General features: G+C 40.1%; 1 protein-coding gene across 24 annotated transcripts in view; it reads right to left on the reverse strand.

Annotated features, from left to right (window-relative positions):
- The window catches only part of XRRA1 (X-ray radiation resistance associated 1), an 88,486-nt gene that overhangs the window by 43,979 nt on the left and 23,043 nt on the right, over positions 1-21,464 (reverse strand). For 11 of the 24 annotated variants that reach the window (XM_057553038.1, XM_057553034.1, XM_007173737.3 and 8 more), the window contains 3 exons: positions 20,665-20,798; positions 6,344-6,472; positions 5,370-5,587 (listed from right to left, as the gene is read on the reverse strand). The exons of 1 other annotated variant lie outside the window; for it this stretch is intronic. In XM_057553038.1, the coding sequence (XP_057409021.1) occupies positions 5,370-5,587; positions 6,344-6,472; positions 20,665-20,798 (481 nt within the window). Of the gene's footprint in view, positions 1-5,369; positions 5,588-6,343; positions 6,473-20,664; positions 20,799-21,464 lie in introns of those variants that run through there. 12 more of the 24 variants (XM_057553046.1, XM_057553045.1, XM_057553043.1 and 9 more) reach the window with 4 other exon arrangements.

The following is a 21,464-nucleotide window of genomic DNA, read 5'->3' on the forward strand; positions in this document are numbered from 1 at the left end:
AAAAATAGTACAAATGAACTTATTTACAAAGCAGAAACAGACACAAAGATATAGAAAACAAACTCATGGTTACCAAAGGGGAAGAAGGGAGAGGCATAATTGGGAGTATGGGATTAACAGATGCATACCACTATATATAAAGTAGATAAACAACAAGGATTTACTGTATAACACAGGAAACTATTTTCACTATCTTGTAATAAACTAAAATGGAAAATAATCGGGAAAAAAGAATATAGATATATACATATATATGTATAACCGAATCATTCTGATGTACACCTGAAACTAATATAATATTGTAAATCAACTATATTTTAATTTAAAAAAGGGAAAAAAAGATTATATATTAAACATTTAAAAAAAGAAAATATACACTACTGATGATAGAAATAAATCAAAACATCAATAATCACAATGTGAGTGAGTTAAATTCTTCTATTAAAAGAAAAAGACCCATATTGGGGAAAATAGGAGGGTTATATTGTTTCTGAGATATTCCAAAATAAGTGTTCATATCAAACAAAATGGAGGCCCAGGCTGAGGCCAAAAGTATTAAGATAAGGTGGAGTATTTTACAGTGATTAAAAGATACAATGTACTAGGTAATAGTCATGATCCTCATAATGGGACTGAACCAATTTAATAATAAAAAGCGCCAGAAACATAGGAGATACTGACAAACCCAAAATAGTGGTAAGAGACTTTAATATACCTGTTTCCAAAGTTAGCAAACCAAGTAGACACAAAAATAATCTTGGGGAAAATCTGAATAACATAATTGTGCCAATTATTAAGCTATTATTTTTTACTTCCAAACCCACCCTGCTCTATTCTGCTTTGGGATGTTGGAGCTGGGGTTCTGAAAACCATTTTTCTGCTTTGCCAGCTGCTTTCCTGTTAGACTCTGACAATAGGGGTTGGGGCTAGAGGGAGACTGCAAAGCTGGAAGAGGAAGAAGAGGCTTGCTTCCACCAGTCTGCTTCCCATGGGTTTCCCAACTGCTTGTGATATGAATGTCGCTGGAGTAATGTCACTTCATCTCAGCTTCAGCAAGTCTCTCCCCAGCAGCAGCTGAATCCAGTTTGCAGTTTTCCAACCTTTATAAACCAGCTTCAGGGATACCAGCACCAGCCAGTCAGTCTCCTCCTTGCAGAGATTTGGGGTCTCAGCTCCATGAGGCCCCTCTGAGCTCAGAGACACCAGCAGCCAAGCTCTAAAGGGCTTCTCTTCCAAGCTTCTGAATTTCAATAATTCCAACCTCTTCCCACAAAGGAAAGCCCAAGCTCAGATGGCTTCATGGTGAATTCTTCCAAAATTTAAGGAAGATATAATCTCAATCTTATACAAACTTTCCCAAGCAACAGAAAAACAGTGAATATTTCTCCAAACGCATTTTATGAGGCAAACATAACTTTGATTGTAAATCCTGACAAGAACATTATAACAAAAGAAAATAATATACCCACATATCTCCTGAACATAGATTTTAAAATCCTTGACAAAATATCAATCAGCAAGTTAAATCATGACCAAGTGGGGTTTATCCTGAGAATGCAAGGCTGGTTCAACATTCAAAAATTGGTATAAAATAAACAGGTGGGATTATATCAAACTAAAAAGCTTTTGCACAGCAAAGGGAACCATCAACAAAATGAAAAGACAACCTACTGAATGGGAGAACATATTTTTAAATTCTATATCTGGACAAGGGGTTACTATCCAAAAATATGTTTTTAAAAAACTCAGAAAACTCAATAGCAAAAAAACAAACAATTAAGACGATATGAATAGACATCTTTCCAAAGAAGACATGCAAATGGCCGACAGGTACATGAAAATATGCTCAACATCACTAATCATCAAGGAGAAGCAAATCAAAACCACAATGAGATATTACCTCACACCTGTTAGAATGGCTGCTATCAAAAAGAAAAGAAATAACAAGTGTTGGCGAGGATGTGGAGAAAAGGGAACTGTTGTGCACTGTTGGTGGGAATGTAAATTGGTGCAGCTATTATGGAAAACAGTATGGAGGTTCATCAAAAAAACTGAAAACAGAACTACAATATGATCCAGAAGTTCCACTTCCTGGTACCTACCCAAAGAAAATAAAATGCACCCTTATGTTCACTGCAGCATCATTTACAATAGCCAAGACATGGAAACAACCTAAATGTCCATCGATGGATGAATGGATAAGGAAAATGTGATTTTGTATATATGTACACACACACACATAAGTAAATTATTCAGCCGTAAAAAAGAATGATACCTTGCCATTTGTAACAACATGGTTAGGCCCTGAAGGCATTATGTAAAGTGAAATAAGCCAGACAGAAAAAGATAAATACCATATTATCTCCCTTAAATGTGGAATCTAAAAAAAAACACAAAAACCAACCCAAACCAAAACAAAAAAATTGAGCTCATGGATATAAAGAACAGACTGGTGGCTGCCTGAGGCAGGGGGTTGGGGGTGGGCGAAATGGGTGAAGGGGGTGAAAAGGTACAAATTCCCAGTTATATATGGGAATGTAATGAATATAGCACGATGTCTAGAGTTAACAATACTGTATTGTGCATTTGAAAGTAGCTAGGAGAGTGGATCTTGAAAGTTCTCACTACATGAAAAAACTTTTTTTGTAACTAGGTATGGTGACAGATACCAACTGAACTTAAAAAAAATCAATGTGATGAACCATATTAATAGATTAAAGAAAAATCACATGATTGTCTCAATAGATGCAGAAAAAGCATTTGACAAAATTCAATACCTATGCATAATAAAAACTGTCAGCAAACTAGGAAAACAAAGAAATTTCTTTAATCTGATAAAAGGCATTTACAAAAATATCTACAGCTAACTCATAATTTTGAAATACTGAACAGTTTCCCCCTGAGGTTGGGAACAACACAAGGATGTTCACTATCACCACTTCTCTCAACATCGTACTAAAGTCTTAGCCAGTGAAATAAAGAAATAAAAAGGCATAAGAGGCATAAGATTGGTAGAGAATAAATGAAATGGTCATTATCTGTAAACGTCATGATCATGAACATAGATAATCCGAAAGAACCTGCAAATGACTAAAAGTGATAAGTGAATTTAGAAAGGTTACTGGATACATGTTCAATATTGGAAATGAAATATAAAAAAGAAATACCATTGATGATAGCATAAAGAAGACCAAATACCTAGGAATAAATCTAATGAAAGATATGCATAACCTTGCCATTGAAGCCTACAAAGCATTGTTGAGAAGAATTTTAAAAGATCTAAAAAATGGTAGGATATATTATTTTAATGAGGCAATTCTCTCCAAATTGGTCTGTAGGTTCAATGAAATTCCAATCAAAATCCCAGCAGGATTTTGTTTGGAAGTTGATAAGCTGATTCTAAAATTTGCATAGAATTTGCATACTGTTTGTATGCAAAGGTCTTACAAAATACCTGTAGCAATTTTGAAGAATAACATCACAGCTGTAGAATTTCACCATCAGTTGTCGGAACTTGTTACAAAGCTACAGTCATTTAGATACATACACTGTCACCCGCCTTACCACAATGCCTCCCCAACAACTCAGTGGGGAAAATGATATAGTCTTTTCAACAAATGGTGCTGGGTCAATCAGATATCCATATAAATGAGTTAACTTTGACTCTACCTCACACTATATACAAAAATTAATTCTAGATAGATCATAGACCAAATGTAAAAACTAAAATAATCAAGCTTCTAGAAGGAAATATAGAAAAATATCTTCATGGCTTGAGACACGCAAAAAAGTCTTGATCAGGAAATAGAAAGCACTAACTATATATAAAGATTGATGAATTGGATTTCATTAAAATTAAGAACTTCTGTTCACCAAAATTCACCAGTAATATGAAAAAGCAAGCCACAGACTGAGAAAAGATTTTTGTGATGTATGGATCTACCAGAACTTGTATCCAGGATATATAAAGGACTCAAATCAACAACAACAACAACAAAAAGGATACACAACCCAATTTAAATACAGGCAAGAGGCGAATAAGCACTTCCAAAAGAGCATATCAAAGTGACCAATAAACATATAAAAAGGTACTCAACATCATTAGTCACTTGATAAATGCAAATCGAAACCACAATGAGATATCACTACCTATCTACCAAAACCAGTAAAATGAAAAAGACTGATGGTACCAAGTATTTGTGAGGATATGGAATAACTGGAAATCTCTTACATTAATATGGGATTGAAAATTGCTACAACCCCATTGGAAAAGTATTTGGCAGTATCCACTAATGCTAAACAAACTTTTACACTCTGCAGCTCAGCAATTCCACTCCTGGGTATATACCCAACAGAAGCAAGTGCTTATGTCCACCAAAAGATGTGTAAAAAAATGTTCACAGCAGCTTTATCCATAATAGCTCCCAAATAGAAATAATCAAAATGTCTATCAACAGTAAAAAGTGTAAATAAATTGTGGTATAAATGGAATAAAAAAGAGAAAAAAAAAAGAGTGAACCACTGACACAGGCAACAACATGAATGAATCCCACAGATTTAACGTTGAGTGATACATGAATTTCAAATCAGGCAAAACTCATCTGTGGTGACAGAAGTCAGAACAGTGGTTATTCTTAGAGGAGATACTGATTGGGAAGGTACCACATGGGATGCTGAAAATGTTCTATATTGTAATATGGGTGATAGTTAAAAGAGTATATATATGTAAAAACTCAAGCTCCCCACAAGATTTCTGTATTTTACTCTATGTAAATTATTCCTCAATTTAAAATAAATTTTATGGAAAAACAGTGTGGTATTGGCACAGTAATAGAGAATTAGATCAGTGGAGCAGAATATGTAATCCACAAATACACTCATGCATTAAAGGGATTTTGGTTTATAATAAAGGTAACATTTCTTTCATTTTCTGCCTCCAAATGTTGCCATCTGGATGTGATTCTTGGGACTGTGGTAGCAACATTGAGAACTCAATGGGAACCAGCTTAAAAGAACAAGCAAGAAGGACAAGCAAGCAGGCCAAGGATGGAGAGAGGATGGAAAGAGCTTGAGCCCCTTGAGGATATCAATGCACCCCAGAATTAACCATCTCTGGAAAGCCTTGCTTCTCAGTTTCTCGTTATTTGAGATAAAAAGGAAAAAATCCACTTGTAACTGGGTTGTAAAAGCATCTTGACTGACAGAACCAGTTAGGAAGTCATAGAAATAGTTCATGTAGGACCGCGATCTCCCCTGGCCCAGCAGTTGAAAAGCAGCAGCTCCCCAGGGAGCCACAGACTCTCAGAATAAACTCTTGGAAGCTTATTCACACCATGGGGCTAGCATCTGCAACAAGTAGTATCACTAACCTGTCCGGTCAACATCCTTTTTCATGGGCAGTACAGTATAATCCGGTTGGTCATCCGAGGCCTCAAATATCCATGACTTGGGCTGCAGCATGGATTGGGGCTCTTTCCTGGGACTCCCCCTGCCTCCAACCCAGTCTCCAGACCCATCTCGGAGCTGAACCTGCTGTAGGTACGGGATCCGGAAAATCTTGTTTTGGTCCAGGCTCAACTTCTTCAGTCTTCAATTAAGGAAAGTGAACATAGAATCACAGCAGTAATGATACCTCAGGGACATTTACCAAGCAACTTTAGGGAAAGAACATGGAATCAGGCTTCGACAGTTACTCCTCTTGCGTGACCTTGAGCCAGTGACTTACCCTCTCTGGGCCTCAATGTCCCTATCTCTAAAATGGGGATAGTATTTATTAACCTTTCAAGGGTCTTGTGAAGATTAAATGAGACAATATGTAAACGGTGCCACAAAGTAGTGTTCAGTAAATGGTATTTGAATCCAAAGTAAATTTTCCAGGGATCTAAAACTTAACCATTTAAATGCCAGCATTTCATTACTTTAACCAAATATAGTCAGCCCTCCATATCTGTGGGTTCTACGTTGGTTGAATCTGTGGATGCAAAACCCAGATACAGAGGGCCAACTACAGGTAGAGCTCAGAGTTTAACTTACCTTTCTGATTCTGATTCTTTTTTTTTTTTGGCTCCTCTCTTAGGGTCAGGATCCCATATCTCCTCCTACCCTCCTTTCTCTTTACTGCTTCTAATCCAGTCACATGATCAGAAATATCTTTACTGATGCCTCACTTTTTTGGCTTGAGCTAAAGCTCAGAGGGGAGATGACTTACCCATGGCCACACAGCAGAGATATGTGATGGAGCTGGGATTTAAATCCAGGCATTTTGGCTTCCAGAGCAGCACTCAAGGTGTGAGCAAGGCTGGGGGTTATAGAGGGCCCTGCAGAGAGAGGCTTGTAGCTTTACCTGCTGAGCCCGGCCAGGCTGGCAAAGCAATTGGGGTTGGAGAGTTTGTTGTCATCCAGCATCAGGGTCTCTAGCGCCGGGAACCTCAGGATGTACCTCTTGCTGGTCAGCGATGTTACATATGCCTCCCTGTGGGTGCAAAGACCTTGGGTAATGAACAAGGGCAGGGGACAAGCGCTACCATTCCCAGGAAGAAATGGAGGATAGGAAATCAATCAAGAGGCCTAACCAGCTTGGGAACTTCTCTAGTGCCCAAGAGTGGTCTCCGCAGTGAGGGACCAAAAGGTGTAATTCCCTCTTCAACTGACCCCCTTTCCCAAACCCCACTCACACATACAATCTTTTGTATGGAGAAAGGTTGCACATATTCACTGATGGACTCAGTGAGACCAGTTTGCAGCAGGATGGAGGGGCACTAGTAATGTTCACGGAAAACACCAGGGTGACAGAGTTAGGGGAAGCATTCTGTAGGAACAACACTACACAATTTTGGGTCAGGGCAGACTCCCAAGTATGCTGTGTCACCCCAAGAAGTGGTAACCATGGAAGTACCAGGAGACAATGCCCTTGGCAGAGATTAAGTGGGGTAAGGTAGGATGGATGAAGGGCACCATCCCTAGCCGCAGTGAGGCTCTCCTCTAAAGTGACTTTGTAAAGTGCACACATCAGTATGGAATTGGGAAGTCTTTTCTTAAATTCAAACTCTCTGAGGATTCCCAGAAACACTTGAGAGTGGGATTTAACAGGCCGAAGTCCTGAATCACACAGGTGGGGCAGGAAGTGGTGGCATCATTGATGGTGGTACTACCATCAATGATGTGACCTCATTTGTGTCCCCAGGTGGATGAGGCCTAGGTATTTACTTTTAAGCACACGAAAGGCAGATGACTCACATCGTGTTTTCATTCCTCCCTCCAACTCCATCCTCTGTATACACGAAAACAAACACATAGGGATATCCAGTCACAAAACACACATACACATATGTAAATCACAGACGTGCCTACAATAAGAGGACAGGAAAGCAGCCTTTCTTCCGAGCCTACTGCATTCCTGGAATTGTTAGCTGTTTTATACATGTCATCTTAGAATAGCACTGAGAAGGACTGGTGTTATCCATCTCCTGTTCAGATGAAGAAATTCAAACTCAGCGTCACTTGCCCAAAATCTCACAGCCAGAAAGTGGTACAGCTCAAACGAGACTCCAAACCCCAGGCCCTCTCCACTGCAGCACCCGCCTCTCACATCACATCTTCAAGCTCTCTGTGGATTAAAGGGTGGGGAAATGGAAGGGTAGCTGTTGGCTGGGCTGGAGAGAACTTGACAAAGGTAGGCAATGAGTTCAAAAGTCCAGAAGGATTGTAAGAGTACACCTAAAGGCAGGAATATTTCAAAGATGAATTTAGAGACAGCATATATCCCACCGTGTAGTCATTCATTCATTCATTCATTCATTCACACTCATGAATTTCTTCAACACGTATTTGTGGAGCCAGGGACTGGGAATACAAAGAGAAAAAGAACACATCTCCCTCTCAAGGTGCTTATTAGAGTCTCGTGGAGGAGATGGATGCACAGCACACAGTGAGACAAATGCTCCGGCAGAGGCAGGCATGACGCGTGATGGGAGTCACCCACCCCAGTGGGGAGGACCCAGGGAAGGCAGTGTTTAAGCGAAACCATGAAGAATGGAGAGGGAGGGAATTCCCTGGCAGCCCAGCGGTTAAGGGTTAAGACTCCATGCTCTCACTGCTGAGGGCCCGGGTTTGATCTCTGGCTGGGAAACTAAAATCCCTTAAGCTGCATGGTGTGGCCAAAAAAAAAAAAAAGAATGGAGAGGGAATTTGCCATGTTCTTAAGAACTGCGAGAGAGGGAGAGGAACAGGAGAAAAATCATTGCTTTGTGGCTGGAGCTGTAATAGTTTTAGGAGCTCTGGCCGGTCACGTGTGGCCCATCACGGGGCCCAGAGAGAGACAGGTGCTCACCCGTAAAGACAAATGGAGCGAGTCACAGGGACGAGCATATGTGAAAGCTGAGAGACAGAACTTCTGGGCTGTTCCACAATGCTCAGGACCTACATTCAGTACGTCCCTAAGGCATGGCTGTTAGATGCCCCGTTGTTCTTATAGTAAATTCCTCCTTTTCTGTTACTCTAATATTGATGGATTTCTGTAGATTATAAACATGATAGTTCTGACTAAAAAAAAGGCACAGGTCAGATATGGTTTCCAAAAGAGCCCTGGCAAGGTGTGGGGGAAGAGGCTTGAAGTCCAAAGACCAGAGAAACTCAACAGAGAAGGAAAGAAGCCTTTAGTTCATGGTACTTTTCAGGGTCATGGATGACTCTTTGCCTCTTCCTGAAAGGACCAACTTTCATACACTGACGTTTTAATCTACCTGAAAGCAATTACAGGACGGTGCCCAGAAGCTCTGTTGATTTATAAATAACTGGCCAATCTTTATTTTGCTCCAGTGGAATATGAAACAGCTAAGAAATAAGCCTTCAAAAAATTCCTCTTAAGCCCCATAACAAAACCTTTTAAAAGTTCAACTCTAATTATAACATAGAGAAGTTTCATTCTGTCTCTAAAATAGATGTCTTAAAATAGGGGGGCCATCAATAGGTAGGTGAGGAAGACAAGATGCAAAGCTTCACAGGAAAGCATCAGACTTCCCCAGTGAGCCCTTCCCGTGGCAGTTTTGGGAGAAGAGCTTTTTGAAGTGGCAGGAGTCTGTCAGTAATGGAGAAACCGAGGTTTCCAGCTGTTTAGAGTAGTGCTATTTTTATTATACCTTCTCTTGGCAAAAGGAATTGATACGATTTAAAATCTGATGGTTTTAATGGAATTTTTTAGCAGGTAGAAGTATGCCCCAGTGGTTGGATTCCCATTCAGGAATGGGAACTCGTGCCCCATATTAGAGAAAGCATGGGAGTGGGGATCAGGAGCCCTGGGCTCTGGTTCTGGTGGTGCTGCTGCTTTGCTTGCTGTGTGATTTCTAGTTGGTGCCAAGCATCTCTGGGCCCAGTCAGTTCCTCCCTCTATCTATATGATGGAGGAGGATTTCTTTTACTTTACATTGTAAGACTTTGGATTAGGCTAAAATTATTGTTCAACAGACTAGACCAAGGACTACAGCACACCAGACGAAATTTAGCAAACACTAATGTTTGCTCAAATTCAGTTCAGCGTCTGTGATGAGATACAGAAAACCCACCACGCAAGCACAGGATGAGGGAGACATGGCTTAACAGCTTGCTTGTGTAAGAAAGGACTTATGATGTGGCCGCTAAAAGCTAGTGCTCTTCAAGTGGCATTATTAGGCATATAGTGCTGAGAAAGAAGGAGGTCACAATGCCCCTCTGCTCTGTGCTGGTCAAGCCTGAGAGCTGACTCTTGAGGTCCAAGGGGGAAAGGGAATAGGCCTAATGGGAGAGGCAAAGTATCAGCTGTCAGTCAAAACAAGTAAGAGAGCAGTCTAAAGATGGAGTAGGTCCAATATGATTCCCCAAACTCACCCAGACAGACTGTGATCTACCCGGAAATGGAGATATAAATAGTTCAGAATAGATGAGGTATGTTGTGAAATGGAAAAAAGGAAGGAGAACAGAGGATGGAGAAGTAGGCAGAGTGAAGTCGTGAAAAGCCTTGTAATCAATGTTAATGGAGTTTAGAACGTTGGGAAGCTGCTGAAGGACTTTAAGCAGGGCGGTGATAGAATCAGATGTGCATTTTAGAAACATCGCTCTGGCTGATGGTGAGGAGGATGGACTGGGAGGTGAGAAACTGGAGACTGAAACCAAACAGGAGGATAACAGAAAAGGGCAAGTTTAAGAAAAATTTAGGAAGTACAATTCACAGAATCTGGCGACTGAATGGATGTGCAAGGTGAGGAAGGAAAGAATTCAGGCTGCTGACCGTGTTTCTAGCCTGCACAACTGCACAGCAGATGAAGAGCAGTGCCCACCACTGAGGACAGGGATGCAGGAGGAGGAGATGTTGGCATGGGCATGTGTCTGATGAGTTTGGTATGATAAGCAGGATACATGGGCGTACAGCTCAGAAGACAGAAGTGAAGTAGAGAAATAACTAAGACTTGGGAAGGGATGAGACCACTAAGAAAGACTGTAAAGATTAAGAAAAACAGTGGGTTGAGAGTGGACAATGGGGGACCACCAAGATTTAAGAGATTGGCAGAAAAGGGGAATCCATAGAGCATACTGAGTGTGGACAGATGTGCAGGGAGGAAATGACCATAGCAGTTGTCTGGAGTCTCATCGCTTTCAAAGCATAATTATTTCAGTTGTAAGCAGGAGTACATTTACTCTCCTGATGTAAGCAGGAGTAAGCAGGAGTACATTTATTCTCCTTTTCTTATATGTAAAGAACTAGGAAGTGCAGAATGGTGGAGACTTGCCTTACTTTATGTAATAAGACTTTCCACTTGAAAACAACTAGAATGATGAATAAAGTATAAAAAGAAAAAAGACCCATCATTTAGAGCTACCATATGATCCAGTAATCCTGCTCCTGGGCATATATCCAGAGAAAAACCATACTTTGGAAAGATACATGCACCCCAATGTTCATTGCAGCACTATTTATAACAGCCAGGACATGGAAGCAACCTAAATATCCATCGACAGATGAATGGATAAAGAAGATGTGGTACATATATACAATGGAATATTACTCAGCCATATAAAAGAACGAAATAATGCCACTTGCAGCAACATGGATGGACCTAGAGGTTACCATACTGAGTGAAGTACGTCAGAGAAAGACAAATATCATATGATATCACTTATATGTGGAATCTAAAAAAAGAGTACAAATAAACTTATTTACAAAACAGAAACAGAGTCACAGATGGAGAAAACAAACTTATGGTTACCAAGGGGGAAAGGAGGGGGGAGGGATAAATTGGGAGATTGGGCTTGACATATACACACTACTATATATAAAATAGATAACTAATAAGGCCCTACTACTGTATAGCACAGGGAACTCTACTCAATACTCTGTAATGACCTATATGGGAAAAGAATCTAAAAAAGAGTGGATACGTGTATACGTATAACTGATTCACTTTGCTGTACACCTGAAACTAACACAACATTGTAAATCAACTATACTCCAATAAAAATTTTTTAAATAAATAAATAAAACCATGTAAGAGATGCAAAGACAGTAAGGAAGTAGTGCGCCACAATCTAAAACTCCAGAGACAGAAACTGAGCACAAGAAGCCACTTTTGCCTTAAGGATATTTGCTATCTTATACAAAGAGAAGGCAGGCATGTAACTGGAGACCCCCCACGTGAATCTGGGATCCTAAAGAGAGGTACCCTCAGGACGGAGTGAACCAGAACTAAACCCATTCCCCTCATCCCACAACCAGGGGAAAACTACCTTGGAGTGAACAGAGAAGGGGAGGGGCGAGGGCAGGCTGGTCCTCTTGAAAACTCTAGCCCAAATTTGGATTGTCAGAGTGCTTCATAAAATATCCAACTAGTTAAGTTTAGTTTAAAATGGTTCCATACCAGGCACCTAGGCACCTGGCCAAAATAAATGGAAAGGCTTTGGGTCCTGCAGACTAAATAACATGAGGCAACTCTCCCCTAAGTATAAACTATAAAATCCAGACAAAATATATACATTAAAAATAATCTTCTTTAAGACATCTGGGAACTAACAAGCTGTGAAAAGTTGGGGGACCAAGATTTAGAAGGAGGAAACCCAAAGGGATTCATGTGCCTTTTGGGGCCACTCTTCCCCTACGGCTCCCTGCTAACTACAGAAGTGGGTGAGAGGCTAAGAAGCTGAGCAGAGATTCTGACACCCTTGTTAGCCCAGGAGGCCAAAAATCGGAGTCCAGGGTGTGCTACAGAAAGGGAGCCCTAATCAACTGCCCCTGTTTTAAGTTAGGGCAGTGGAGGACTAAATCCTAGGAGGAAGTGTGAACTAGAAACAGTGTGTTCCTTGCAGGGATTGAAGACTAGCTTCAAACAACTTCAATTTCTGTAAATGAATTAAGATGATTTGGAATTATTGGTGATCTATATAACCAAAAACTCTAGATCCGGTGAGAAAAAAAAAGTGATTTGAGTTGCCCAAAGGGAGAGTCATGGTCTCTCATTCAGTTCCTGACTATTTACATTTAAATTAAAACTAATTAAACTTAATAAAATGAAATATTCAGCTCCTCAGTCACACTAACCACATTTCAAGTGCTCAATATGACTAGTTGCTACCATACTGGACAATGCAGATATAGAACATTTCCAACATTACAGAAAGTTCTAATGAACACTGCTTTCAAGGATTACTAGTTACTAGAAAATATCTGCAAATTGGTGTTAATGTCTGGGGATATGAAAGGCATGGGTGGCCCACCATGCAAAGTGGGGGATTGTGAAGATCTGATGGGAGAATGGAAATTTAGCCTGTGAATGGACCCAGTGAAGTCACAAACCTACTGTGTGGTTATATCCCTAGTTCCTGAATGTATAAATAGACATACTAAGCAACTGACAGAATAACCACACTTTTTTTACTGACCAACAAAGCGACGGCTATTATAATAGGAGGGACCAAATTGAAGCCCTAGGAATTTTGCTTCCAAAACAGTAAACCAAAAATAATTCCACAACCCTGAGGTAATTGCAGAGATTACTGCAAACACTAAAGACTAGAAAGGTAGAAGGATAATGAGTCCTATGACATCCCTGTTTAACTTATTTGGCTTGTGCAGAAGATGGGTCTTGAGTAATTACTGTAGATTACTATCAACTCAATCAAGTGGTGATTCCAATTTCAGCTGCTGTTCCATATGTAGACTCTTCTTACTGTAGCACATCCCCTAGCACTTGTGATACAGCTAAGGACGTGCCAGATGTTTCTTTCTCTTTATCAATGAACAAGAACTACCAGAAGCCGTATGCTTTCACCTGACAGGGACAGCAGTATATCTTTGTCCTCTTCTCTGGGGGCTACATCAACTCTTTAGCCCTATTATAATCTATTGCACAGGGATCTTGATTGTTTTGGTATTCCACAGAACACCATGTGGATTGGAGCTGATGGGCAGGAAATTCAAATACCTCAGATGCCTCAGTATGGAGTGTGCCACAGGATGGAGGTAAACCTTGTAAAAATTCAAGGAACTGACACCCTGATTAATTTTCTTGATGTCTAGGTATCTGGAGCATGTTTGAATATACCTCCAATGTGAAAGACACCTTTTACCACCTGCTACTAAGAAAAAAGCACAAAGCTTTGTTGGCCTTTTTTGATTTGGGCAGCTACACATAAAACATTTGTGCTATTCTGATCCATTTACTGAGGCTGCCACTTTTGTGTGGGATCCAGAGAAAGGCAAGGCTCTGCAACAAGTCCAACTGCCATGCAAGCTGCTCTTTGGGCATTATGTCTTTGGCCAAGGGCATTGGGTGTTATTACTCGGTAGGTCCAGCTGTGCTCTAAATGTCTAAGGCTGCATAGATAGGGTTACCATACACCCTGGTTTTCAAGGACAGTCTGAGTTTTCACTTGTTATCCCAAAATAATTAATAGTGGTACTTTTCCCTCTCAACTATGTCTTGGTTTGGATGATAAATTAATAGTTGCTCATTCTATGAATAGAACCTTTTAAAGGCACCAATTACAAAAACATTTTTGAGCAAAGTTATGCTCTATTCTGCAGACAACTATTTTCCTTGTGAAAAACAGTTTCTGGCTTACTACTGCATGTTGGTAGAGACTGAACACCTGACCATGGGACACCAAGGTGACCATGCCTCCTGAGCTGTTCAACATGAACTGAATGTGCAGAACTCCCTCATCAAATGAAAGCAACATTGGAGATCAGGCTCAAGCAAATCTGGAAAAGTTGCATGAACTAATATTGCTTAGATTCCTGTGATACCTACTCCTGCTGTACTGTTACTTCTCCATCAACCCATAACAAATGTCCTATGACCATTGGGTGTAGGAGAAAAATCTGCAGCTAGGTTAACAAATGATTTTGCATGATATGCTGATACTAACCAAAACCAGACTGTTGCAGGATTATAAGTCCATACAAAGGTGGCTCTGAAAGACAGGGGAGGGGAAATCCTCCCAATATGTAAAACCTAGAACAACATATCTGATTGCTCATTTTCCTTGGTTGGCGAGATAGCCAGAAGTACAGGTCTATGCTGATTCATGGTCAGTGGTTTAGCTGAAGAGTCAAAGTTTGGATGAAATAATGTAAAACTGCTGACAGGGAGGTCTGAGGGGAAATCATGTGAACAGACCTCTCAGGATGAACGGGATGTGTAAGGACTATTTCTATCCCATGTGAATGCTCCCAAAGACTTCCACTGCAGAGGAGACTCTCAGTGATCAGGTGGATGAGATGACCCATTCCATGAATGTCAGCTGGATACCCTGGTGCTTGCAAAATGGCCTTGGCAGCAGGGAAGGAGGCTACACACTGCCCCTCAACAAAGCATATCTGCCTACCACCCCTGCCGAGCACCTGCAGAGGCCAATGCTGAAACCCTAACATGGCACCATTTCTGGGAGGATTAGCCAGTCACCCAGTAGCAGGATGACTACAGTGCACACCTGCCTTCATAAAAGGAGCAGTGATTTTTCTCTTACTGAAATAAATATGTATTTGAGATATGGATTTTCCATCCCTGACCACAATGTTCTGCCAGCATCACGATCTGTGGACTTCGAGAATGTCTTATTCATTATTCTGGTAGCGCACATAACATTGCTTCTAACCATGGAACACATTTCATGGCAAAGAAGTACAACAATGGGCTCACAGACATGGAGTTTAATTTTTTACCATGTACTCCATCACGCAGAAGTAGCTGACCTAATAGAATGGCAAGATAGTCTTTTGACAACTTATTTATTGCACTAGCTAGCAGACTACCCACTGTGACGCTGGGGTGTGGACTTACAGAATGGAGTGTCACACAAACTAGCAACCAAGACTGATGCTGTTTTTCTCACAACCAGAGCATAAGGGCCTAGGAATGAATGAATGAAAATGAAAGCAGCTCCTCTTATAATTATACACAACAATCCACTTGCAGCTTGTAATTCCTGCAGCTTTGAGCTCTTGAGTTAGAGGTCTTAGTTTCCTAGGGAGGAACACTTTTACAGGGGACACAAGAATAGTTCCACTTAACGGGAAGTTAAGTTTACTAGTGGCCACTTGGGCTCCTCATTCCACTGAATCAACAGGCAGGAAAACACGGGTTTATTATATTGGCTAGGTGACTGATATTACCAACAACAGGTATGACTGCTGCTATACCTTGAGGGCAAAAAGGAATATGTTTGGAATCCAGGGAATTATCTGGTGTTCTTCTTTTTTTTTTTTATCATCTTTAATTTCTTTCATCAGTGTCTTATAGTTTTCTGCACACAGGTCTTTTGTCTCCCTAGGTAGGTTTATTCCTAGGTATTTTATTCTTTTTGTTGCAATGGTAAATGGCAGTGTTTCCTTAATTTCTCTTTCAGATTTTTCATCATTAGTGTATAGGAATGCAAGAGATTTCTGTGCATTAATTTTGTATCCTGCAACTTTACCAAATTCATTGATTAGCTCTAGTAGTTTTCTGGTGGCATCTTTAGGATTCTCTATGTATAGTATCATGTCATCTACAAATAGTGACAGTTTTACTTCTTCTTTTCCAATTTGTATTCCTTTTCTTTTTCTTCTGATTGCCATGGCTAGGACTTCCAAAACTATGTTGAATAATAGTGGTGAGAGTGGACATCCTTGTCTTGTTCCTGATCTTAGAGGAAATGCTTTCAGCTTTTCACCATTGGGAATGATGTTTGCTGTGGGTTTGTCATATATGGCCTTTATTATGTTGAGGTAGGTTCCCTCTATGCCCACTTTCTGGAGAGTTTTTATCATAAATCGGTGTTGAATTTTATCAAAAGCTTTTTCTGCATCTATTGAGATGATCACATGGTTTTTATTCTTCAATTTGTTAATATGGTTCATCACATTGATTGATTTGTGTATATTGAAGAATCCTTGCATCCCTGGGATAAATCCCACTTGATCATGGTGTATGATCCTTTTAATGTGTTGTTGGATTCTGTTTGCTAGTATTTTGTTGAGGATTTCTGCATCTATATTCATCAGTGATATTGGTCTGTAGTTTTCTTCTTTTGTAGTCTCTTTGTCTGGTTTTGGTATCAGGGTGATCGTGGCCTCACAGAATGAGTTTGGGAGTGTTCCTTCCTCTGCAATTTCTTGGAAGAGTTTGAGAAGGATGGGTGTTAGCTCTTCTCTAAATGTTTGATAGAATTCACCTGTGAAGCCATCCGGTCCTGGACTGTTTGTTGGAAGATTTTTAATCACAGTTTCAATTTCATTACTTGTGACTGGTCTGTTCATATTTTCTACTTCTTCCTGATTCAGTCTTGGAAGGTTATACCTTTCTAAGAATTTGTCCATTTCTTCCAGATTGTCCATTTTGTTGGCAGAGTTGCTTGTAGTAGTCTCTTAGGATGCTTTGTATTTCTGCACTGTCTGTTGTAACTTCTCCTCTTTCATTTCTAATTTTATTGATTTGACTCCTCTCCCTCTTTTTCTTGATGAGTCTGGCTAATGGTTTATCAATTTTGTTTATCTTCTCAAAGAACCAGCTTTCAGTTTTATTGATCTTTGCTATTGTTTTCTTTGTTTCTATTGCATTTATTTCTGCTCTGATCTTTATGATTTCTTTCCTTCTGCTAACTTTGGGTTTTGTTTGTTCTTCTTTCTCTAGTTCCTTTAGGTGTAAGGTTAGATTGTTTATTTGAGATTTTTCTTGTTTCTTGAGGTAGGATTGTATAGCTATAAACTTCCCTCTTAGAACTGCTTTTGCCACATCCCATAGGTTTTGGATCGTCGTGTTTTCATTGTCATTTGTCTCTAGGTATTTCTTGATTTACTCTTTGATTTCTTCAGTGATCTCTGGTTATTTAGTAACATATTGTTTAGCCTCCATGTGTTTGTGTTTTTTATGGTTTTTTCCCTGTAATTCATTTCTAATCTCATATTGTTGTGGTCAGAAAAGATGTTTGATATGATGTCAATTTTCTTAAATTTACTGAGGCTTGATTTGTGACCCAAGATGTGATCTATCCTGGAGAATGTTCCATGCGCACTTGAGAAGAAAGTGTAATCTGCTGTTTTTGGATGAAATGTCCAGAAATATCAATTAAATCTATCTGGTCTATTGTGTCATTTAAAGCTTCTGTTTCCTTATTTATTTTCATTTTGGATGATCTGTCCATTGGTGTTAAGTGAGGTGTTAAAGTCCCCCACTATTATTGTGTTACTGTCAATTTCCTTTTATAGCTGTTAGCAGTTGCCGTACGTATTGAGCTGCTCCTATGTTGGGTGCATATATATTTATAATTGTTATATCTTCTTCTTGGATTGATCCCTTGATCATTATGTAGTGTCCTTCCTTGTCTCTTGAAACATTCTTTATTTTAAAGTCTATTTTATCTGATATGAGTATTGCTACTCCAGCTTTCTTTTGATTTCCATTTGCATGGAATATCTTTTTCCATCCCCTCACTTTCAGTCTGTATGTGGCCCTAGGTCTGAAGTGGGTCTCTTTTAGACAGCATGTATATGGGTCTTGTTTTTGTATCCATTCAGCAAGCCTGTGTCTTTTGGTTGGAGCATTTAATCCATCCACGTTTAAGGTAATTATCGATATGTATGTTCTTATGACCATTTTCTTAATTGTTTTGGGTTTGTTTTTGTAGGTCCTTTTCTTGTCTTGTGTTTCCCACTTAGAGAAGTTCCTTTAGCATTTGTTGTAGAGCTGGTTTGGTGGTGCTGAATTCTCTTAGCTTTTGCTTGTCTGTAAAGCTTTTGATTTCTCCATGGAATCTGAATGAGATTCTTGCCGGGTAGAGTAATCTTGATTGTAGGTTCTTGCCTTTCATCACTTTAAGTATATCATGCCACTCCCTTCTGGCTTGTAGAGTTTCTGCTGAGAAATCAGCTGTTAACCTTATGGGAGTTTCCTTGTATGTTATTTGTCATTTTTCCCTTGCTGCTTTCAATAATTTTTCTTTGTCTTTAATTTTTGCCACTTTGATTACTATGTGTCTCGGTGTGTTTCTCCTTGGGTTTATCCTGTATGGGACTCGCTGCACTTCCTGGATTTGGGTGGCTATTTCCTTTCCCATGTTAGGGAAGTTTCCGACTATAATCTCTTCAAATATTTTCTCTGGTTCTTTCTCTCTCTCTTCTCCTTCTGAGATTCCTATAATGTGAATGTTGTTGCATTTAATGTTGTCCCAGAGGTCTCTTAGGCTGTCTTCATTTCTTTTCATTCTTTTTTCTTTATTCTGTTCTGCAGCAGTGAATTCCACCATTCGTTTTCCAGGTCACTTATCTGTTCTTCTGTCTCAGTTATTCTGCTATTGATTCCTTCTAGTGTAGTTTTCATTTCACTTATTGTATTGTTCATCTCTGTTTGTTTGTTCTTTAATACTTCTAGGTCTATTTTAAACATTTCTTGCATCTTCTCGATCTTCGCCTCCATTCTTTTTCTGAGGTCCTGGATCATCTTCACTATCATTATTCTGAATTCTTTTTCTGGAAGGTTGCCTATCTCCACTTCATTTAGTTGTTTTCCTGGGGTTTTATCTTGTTCCTTCATCTGGTACATAGCCCTCTGCCTTTTCATCTTGTCTATCTTTCTGTGAATGTGGTTTTTGTTCCACAGGCTGCAGGATTGTAGTTCTTCTTGCTTCTCTGGTGTTCTTCTTAAAAGGGTCATAACCATCAGTCAAAGTTGATGGAATTTTTGCAAGATGAACAGAGTTTTGGAGCACGATGATGGTGATGGTTGCACAACAATGTGAATGTACTTAATGTCACTGAACTGTACACTTAAAGATGGTTAATATGGGAAGGCTTCTCATAGGGAAAAGAGGACAGTCTGAGATAGCCCTCGGAATATGTACAGAATCTACATAAGAAGAGAATGTAATGGTTGTAAGCAGGGTCTCTGGAGTCAGACGGACTTGGTTCAAATTCTGGCTCTGCCACTTATTAGCTTTGTAACTCTGGTTGAGTTATGTAACCTATCTGTGCCTCAATTTCCTCATCTATAAAATGGGGATAATAATAGGGCACTTACCTCATAGGGTTGTGAGGATTAAATGAGTTAGTATATGTTTAGTGTGACAGAATAGTGTCTGACACATAGTAAGCATTACACACGTATCATTATTATTTTTTTAATACTAATTTTTAGTGTAGTTACAATATTGTATTAATTTCAGGTGTACAACACAGTGATTTGATATTTTTATAAATTATACTCCACATAAAGTTATTATACAATATTGGCTATTTTCTCTGTGCTGTACATTATATACTTATATCTTATTTGTTTTTGTTTTTTTTTTTTACATCTTTACTGGAGTATAATTGCTTTACAATGTTGTGTTAGTTTCTGCTTTATAACAAAGTGAATCAGCTATGCATATACATACATCCCCATATCTCTTCCCTCTTGCGTCTCCCTCTCACCCTCCCTACCCCACCCCTCTAGGTGGACGCAAAGCACTGAGCTGATCTCCCTGTGCTATGTGGCTGCTTCCCACTAGCTATCTATTTTATATTTGGTATTTTATATTTTGTTATACATGTCCATGCCACTCTCTCTTCATCCCAGCTTACCCTTCCCCCTCCCCGTGTCCTCAAGTCCATTCTCTACGTCTGTGTCTTTATTCTTGTCCTGCCCCTAGGTTCTTCAGAACCATTTTTTTTTTTTAGATTCCATACATATGTGTTAGCATACAGTATTTGTTTTTCTCTTTCTGACTTACTTCACTCTGTATGACAGACTCATCGCTATTATTAAGCGAGGAAGGACCAGTACATTCTGGCCAAAAGGCATGGCTCAGCAAATGTGCAGAATGGGAATATGCAAAGCTTATTTAGAGGGTTCCTGAAGAGGAATAGTCTGGCAAGAGCAATAGCCACAACTTACCAGTGACGAATCAGAGGGAGGGAAAGTGACTCTCCAGACACCGGCGTCTCTCCTAATAGCACAGAGGAGTGTGGGACACCCAGCTGAGGCCTCCTGAACCTCTGGGGCTCTGTTCCCACCAGTGCCTTTTCTGGGAGCTTCAGTAGGTGGCATTCTACCTGCTTTGAGCACTCACAGCCTGTCCTTACAGACCTTTTGAGCTGCTTTGGACTATTTCTTTGGACACATGTACCCAGACAAAGGCTCAGGAGGGAAACACATGGGACAGACCCTGGGATGTAGAACTTACTGCTCTGCGACAGCCAAATTGGGTGGCAGGGAGGTGAGCCCATTGCCTGTGAGGAGCAGGACACGGAGGTGTGGCAGAATCCCCAGATCACAGATGGCCTCCGCAGTCAGGCTGTTGAAGGAAAGGTCCAGGAACTATGGCGCAAAGATATAAGATGGGGAAACAGAAGCACTACTCGTGACAATGATGCTCATACAGGAGATGGGAGCTGGCTACTTTTTTTTTTTTTTTTTAACCTTCCAGGAGGGCCCATCGCCCACAGGCTAAAACCCTCCTGACTCTCAAGACGAACTTTCAAGGTCTACTAGAGTCATTCTACTATGTCCAACCTATTTGCCAGCCTCAGCCCCCACACTGCAAGCCTTTGTTTACCCCGTGTACTGGTCAAAGTGACTGCCCCCCATTCCTTGCCGCACCCCACCTAGAGATCTTTGCTTGAGCTTTTCACTCAGGAATGCCCTTTCTCCATGTATCTGAATCCAAGCCCTAAAAGGCCAGCTCAAAAGCTGCCTCCTTATAAAACCTTTCTTAATTCCCCAGCCAGATGGAATCTCTCCCTCCTCTGACTTTGAGTGCTTTATCTAGACTGTTCTGAGGTTATTTCTCACAGTCAGCCAGGTAACTGTGATAACTGGATATAAGCCTGAGGAATAGGGTACTGGTACATGGATGTGCTGAGCAGGTCCTGGCACACAGTGGTGGACTAGGCTATAAACTCTCTGAGGTGAAGCACCTTGTCACTGTATCGATGTATCCTTATAATCTAGCATAGCACCTGGCACATACTAGGTGCACATTAA

The sequence above is a fragment of the Balaenoptera acutorostrata genome, chromosome 9, assembly GCF_949987535.1.
Source record: "Balaenoptera acutorostrata chromosome 9, mBalAcu1.1, whole genome shotgun sequence".
Lineage (NCBI taxonomy): Eukaryota > Metazoa > Chordata > Mammalia > Artiodactyla > Balaenopteridae > Balaenoptera > Balaenoptera acutorostrata.